Source organism: Brachionichthys hirsutus, chromosome 9, assembly GCF_040956055.1.
Source record: "Brachionichthys hirsutus isolate HB-005 chromosome 9, CSIRO-AGI_Bhir_v1, whole genome shotgun sequence".
NCBI classification, from domain to species: Eukaryota; Metazoa; Chordata; class Actinopteri; order Lophiiformes; family Brachionichthyidae; genus Brachionichthys; species Brachionichthys hirsutus.
Window position 1 is genome coordinate 5,321,105 of NC_090905.1, and position 6,466 is coordinate 5,327,570.

The following is a 6,466-nucleotide window of genomic DNA, read 5'->3' on the forward strand; positions in this document are numbered from 1 at the left end:
GAGGAATTTTAAATAGCACTTCCCTGTCAGCTCGGAGGTTCTACTATCTTTTCCAGCTTTTTTGCTGACAGGGCGCGTTACAATCCGTATCCTGTGCTTGAATCCGGCTGAAGTGGAAGTCTTGCTCTCTAGTTTTATGTCAGCATATCCTTTTTGAGAAAGTGTCGACTGGGATCTTTAGCTCAACAGGTACGTCTGCTGTCGTTTTCATTCGTTGTTCATTTGCTAATGTGTGTGTATTCCTAAGCAGGCGATTGATCTGGCGTGATGTACTTTTCATCTGTTCTCTGTAGGCAGTTATAACTGTAATGTGTCACACTTTTATTGCATCGTTTCTCATTGTGTCATCACTGAGAAGATGGTCGATTGAACAGCACAATGATCCTCTTGTCATCTCCTCTGCACATTGAAGGATGAATGGCCTCTCTCTCAGCGAGCTCTGCTGTCTGTTCTGCTGCCCGCCCTGCCCCGGCCGCATCGCAGCCAAGCTCGCGTTTCTGCCGCCAGAGTCCACGTACGCCTTTCTTCCAGACACGGAGGCAGGACCTCCGGCACAGGGGACGACGGGGACGTCGACCCTCCGGGTGCGCAGTGGCGCGTCGGTTGCTGGGACCGGAGCGGTAGAAGGGCGATGGAAGCTCCACCTGACGCAGCGAGCAGAGTTTCAGTACTCGGAGAGAGAGCTGGACATGACCGAGGTGTTCCTGACCCGTTCAAGTCGAGGGAACAAAATTGGCTGCATGTACATTCGCTGTGTTCCTAATGCAAGGTGGGGTATTTGACAGGTTTGCCTGCTTCCTGAGCCAGTGTGGTAACTGCCTTGCTTTTATGACAGTGACTCACACGTTCTCAGAAGTATTCCCACTCCCTTCCGCCTTGTCAGTCTTCCAACAATTCTATCCAAGTCTAATTTGTTTACTACTTTCACCGGGTTTTTTTTCCTCCTCTTCTGTGGTTGGGTGCCATTTCCTTCATAGGTCTCTTTCATTGTTCAGAAAGTGTTTGAATGTGTTCGTTTTGTTCTTTCGTTTCAATTTGCAGGAACTTTATTGTTGAGTTTCACCTGTCTGGTTCATAAAAATAACCATAATTATTAAAATAGTGCTCCAAGTCACAAAATATAATGTCTCATAGTATCAGAGACAAAATGCAAAGTGTTTGGCAAACACCTGTAGGTCGCTGAATTTATGGGCAGTAATTGTTAGATAGTTTTATGAAGAGTGATTTTATCATTCAACCTAAGCGGAAGTCATATACATCTACTATATTTTAGGTTTTATGGTTATCCTGCTGGACTGCACTGCTGCTGATTAATTTATCCGATCAATTAAAAAGACATGGACAGGTTTGTGTTACAGTTTGTGTATCTTAAAGTCTATCTAGTATTTCACGAGAGCGAATCTAGATTAAACCTGAAATAGCAGACCGATTGTTCTGACAAATTTTAGGTGGAGAGGCCAGGAGCGAAGGATGTATCGGTTTGTTAGTAAAACCCCTGAGTTTATAGTAGTATATGTGTAGAAGTATCAGGTTTCTCCAGGGAGCACAACATGTATTCATGAATAAAAGGCAAGGGCTAGAATATTGATTCCCTGTTCAGGCTGTTCAAAATGTCTACAAGTTTAAACGTATTGGGTAAAGGTCCTCTAACAACAACAACAGCTGGTTGTTTATGGTTCATCTTTGTTGTCGAGGTATTAGTGCAGGCATGCACAAAAAGACCTTTGTTTTTTATAAAGGTTTAATCTTGTGTGTTTAAACAAGCATAAATCTGACCACTTTCTCATGTAACAAGAAGAACCAAAATAGAATTCATGTATTCCTCTATTCTGCTTTATGTATATAAATATGTGGTTACAAATATAAGTCTCTAGATTTGATAGATTCTTTGTGTCTATGTATACTACACCCTTTCATATCTTTTGTGTGTCTGCTTTCAGATTTACAGTGCTCTTCTCTCATGGCAATGCAGTGGATTTAGGCCAGATGAGCAGTTTCTACATCGGCCTTGGCTCTCGTATCAACTGCAACATCTTCTCCTATGATTACTCAGGCTACGGTGTCAGCACTGGCAAGCCCACAGAGAAGAACCTCTATGCTGACATCGACGCTGCCTGGAATGCCCTGCGCACACGGTATGCTATGCTATAATTGGCACATACTGTATGTGTCCTACAATGAATGATTCAGGACACGGTGTCTCACTGAGGTGAGACGGGATTCATCATTTAGATTAGGATCAAATCAAACCTTTTAGCAAGTGAGGATGGATTCTGCTGCAATCACAAGCCGTTTATTGTCGTTGTCAATGAATGAATGACACCAAAGGACTAAAAGGGGTTAAAAAAATTTTAAGATGGATAGACAAATGTCTTTTAGAGAGAAGATTTATGAAGAGAGAGTGAATTGAGGTGGCAGAGGTTGTGCTTAGGACAGAGCTGGAATGAAGACTGCAGATATGGGACAGGTGCTGTGAGCATAAAGAGGAAGATGGATGGATGAAGAGTGGAAAGGCTCAGGGGCATGTCTCAAGGACGTTGTGGTGTGATAAAGTGTCTCATTAACCGAAACGGAGCTTCCTTAATGTGGAAGACATAACTCAGCAGACACTTTACTAAGCTTTGGTTGAGGTGGAAATTCAGAATATCAATATTCACTCTGTAATTTCAATATATTTATTACAAATCTTTTGTTTTCCTATTTACTTGCTTTTTAAACTTGAATAAGGTTAAGAATGCTCAGAATAACAAAAAAAAAGCTTAATTAAAGCTTCAAAATCTTGAAAATTAGGCGAAGGTATAATGTAATGAAAGTAAGTTTATACTAAGAGGAAACCTTAGATCCGTGAACAACAATAGAATAAACTTTGTTGTGTTAGTGCTGCTTTATAGATCCATCGCATGCAAAGTAAAGCATCTATTATTTTGCACTAACTATGATCCTCTCTGTTTGTTGTTAACCAGGTATGGCATTAGACCGGAGAACATTATCCTGTATGGGCAGAGCATTGGTACAGTACCCACTGTGGACCTGGCATCACGCTACGAGTGTGCTGCAGTGGTGCTTCACTCGCCTCTAACGTCTGGCATGAGGGTGGCATTTCCAGACACAAAGAAAACGTACTGCTTTGATGCTTTCCCAAAGTAAGTCTTTCCTTTTATGTCTCTTTCCCCACCCTTTTAACTTCTTTGACAGATTCCTATATTTTATTGTCTGAGTATAAAATCTTCTAGAATGGCTAAAAACCATAAATGAATTCCGGCCTACTTCTCAAGTAATGAATTCTTGTCTCGCGTCCTGATAGATGATGAGTGTAAACGGCCACATACACCTCTGATACTTCTTTATACACTGAATAAAGAAAGAAAAAGGTATTAAAAAGAAATGGATATGTATCTTTAACCTTAAGTAGTGATGATGCAGAAATCTGGCTTGTGATGAAGACGGCTTTTACTCTGGTCAGTTATAAGATCCTAGTCGAGGAAGTTTGATGCCGATTATAATGTAGTGTGTTTGTAATGCAGGTGGAGTCTGACAAAGGTCAAACACAGATAAGGTCAGCTTTATGGCAGAGTCTTAGATGGTACGAGTGGGTGAGGCCGTAGGAAAGCAGGGAATGCTTCGCTGTGCTTGTAATGGACACATTTAGTGGGACGTTCTGTGTACATTTCTAAACTACTTTCAATGCAAGTTCATTCTATATAATGAATAGACAAATAATTTAGACATAAAAATAATAATTCTGTTTTTTTTACTCCTCAAACTGCTGAACAGAATTCATCTAAATTAAAGACATGCTTTGTAGGGAAAGATGTGCATCTCACAATTGGTTATTCACAGCTATATTTGAGTTAGATCGCATTCGCCTCTGATGGGGGTGTGGCCTATTTTCTAGTTCTTTAATAAAGCAGTGCAGTGATTCTACACATGGTTTGCAAAACAAAAGTAATGGCCGTAAAATATTTCTTTTCACAGCAACGATTTAGTTTTCTGACCCACGGTGAGCCCGATTTGTCCAGGTTGTTTAGATCTTTTAGCAGGAGGAAGTTGAGCATCTCTCTAAAACACGACTTCCTTTTCTCGTCTTCCTTCTGCCTCCAGCATCGAGAAAGTGTCCAAAATCACATCGCCAGTGCTCATCATCCACGGGACGGAGGATGAGGTGATTGACTTCTCCCACGGTGTTGCCCTGTTCGAGCGCTGCCCCAAGGCTGTGGAGCCCCTCTGGGTGGAGGGGGCGGGACACAATGACATTGAATTGTACAGCCAGTATCTGGAGCGTCTGCGCCGCTTCATAGTGCAGGAGTTGGGTGTTCCGCGTGTCTGACCCTTCATCACTACCAGTTTTCCTGACCCCCATCGAGCATCATTTCTTTGTGTGTTTAAATTGTTCCCTCGGCCGGTGTCAATTTACGCCCTGCGGTGCTTTGTGTGTTCGTAAACATCAAACGTGAGAGACTGTCACAAACTTACACAATCGTGCTTACGGGAGATACTCTGACAATACAGCTGCCAGTAAATAAACTACTTGTGCAATAAAGCACTCTGTGTCCCCAGGAACAAAGAGTTTAACAGAACAACAAAGGCCTATTATATAAGAGATCTAACTGGGAAATGGACATTTCCCAGTCTGTGTGCAACTTTAATTTGTACTGTAGACTGGTGGGAAATGCTTCAGAGGACTCTTGTGATGCATTGGGGGGGGGATACCAAGGTTTTCTAATCACCTATTTAAAATACTATTAAGGGGTTTGTAGCTGAGTTCTCTTCGAGTGTGATTCCGTTGCACAAATAATCCTTTCTGAAGGGGTTTATTTTGTAAGAACCTGCAGTGTTGCGTTTGATTGCACTGCATTAGAAAGTGGTCATCATATCTTACCCTCCTCATGCAACCATGGCGATGAAATTGAGTTGTTTTTGTCGCTTTGCTCAGGTAACCCTCTCTTTTGACATGTTCAGCTTTTGTCGGTGTCTCCTCCGATGAATGAGAGGACTTTCTTACGCCTCATCTTTTAACCACGTAATTGAACCTGTATCCGATCCTGAAGCTGCAGCACAGACCAAACAGTTGCTCCTGTTTTATTCTCCTCCTCCTTCCAATGAAGTTTCTGTCATTTCATCAATCGCGAGTTCCACACTCATGGAGTGGAATGAGCTGTTGTATGTTAAACTAAATATTGCGCTTCCTGACAAAGCACCACTCAGAAATCTTAGCTACGTAAACCTTCAGTTCCTTTGTTTCGTGGAGCGCCTGAGAGTGTGTTAGGCCTCCTGCATTGTTTATTTGCCACGCTATTATACGACAGCATCGTCTGGAGCAGCAACAGCAAACTTTAACGGGCCTTGATTTTCTACCTCCAGCCTGTTTTTATCTCGTTATCGCTCAAATAATCTCCACTCTCCATTTTAGTCATCTGCACTCTCCTGAGCTTTATTTTGCCCTTTTGAGAAATGAATTAAAATCACTTTGATATCACGACTTTTATAACTGTTGAGAACAAAAAAGTTACTTGTTAATTTCTCATTTTAATGATTGTTTCATTCTCATGAATGACTTGTCCTTCCCTTCATAGCGCACGAACACAGAGACATGTTTGTTTTACAGCTTTAACATTAGGGAGCTTCTCTGGGTGACACTTGAGCATTAGACAGGACATTTTAATAACTTTATATATATATATAGAATTATTTTTTGTGTGTTTTGCTTTGTTTTAAAGAAATGTTAGATTTTCTGCTTTTCTTGTGTCTGAACCAAAGTCCAAGTCTTTTTTTTTAGAGTATAACTGATGTTTATTATTGTAACCAAAGGCTAAATATTCAAATGTGAGAGATTGTATTTATCTGTGTGATAATTAGTGGAGGATTACAACCAAGCAAGGCAGTGGGTTAGAGGAGCTTCGTGTAGACAAATGGACGGCTTTGGTTTTTGTCTTTTACTCAAGTCTTAGTATTTCTGGTGTAACCTGAATGTACGTATCATTTTCCTCATCATACACTTCCCGTTGCTCATTATAAAAACTGATATTTAGTTTTTAAAGACTTTGTTTTCAACAATTAAAGAGAATAAAAACTTAATTTAAAAAATCCATCTTTTTGCCTCTTTTTAAATATTTAAATAATTCAGGAGTCACAGTTCAAATATGCTCCAATCTAGATTAAGGCCTTTTCTCCACATATCAGAATGATTGTCTCGTTCGGGACCTGACTTTAACGCTCACTGCTGTTCTGCCTCTAGTGAATCATTGGCTGATTAGTAAATTAATCTTAAATTGCCTGCTCTGTTTGCCTCTGTGGAGTTGACACGGCCTTGTTACCATCATCTGTGCTCAAAAAGGTTTAAATGATATGTTTTAATTAAACCAGCACAGGGACTTGGGTCTGTCCTCTTTCTGCCACCATGTTGAGTCGTGAGACAGAAATGGGACAGATGGTCCATAAACTGCAGCCCCTCCTCCTGAAAACACAC

At 41.0% G+C, this 6,466-nt stretch overlaps 1 protein-coding gene across 1 annotated transcript; it reads left to right on the forward strand.

The window, feature by feature from the left end:
* Positions 1-413: 413 nt before the first annotated feature.
* Positions 414-6,086, forward strand: abhd17ab (abhydrolase domain containing 17A, depalmitoylase b). The gene is made up of 4 exons (XM_068743223.1): positions 414-769; positions 1,941-2,135; positions 2,964-3,143; positions 4,102-6,086. The coding sequence occupies exons 1-4, from the start codon at positions 414-416 to the stop codon at positions 4,325-4,327; spliced, it is 957 nt and encodes a 318-aa protein (XP_068599324.1). The 3' UTR covers positions 4,328-6,086.
* The last annotated feature ends 380 nt before the right edge of the window (positions 6,087-6,466 follow it).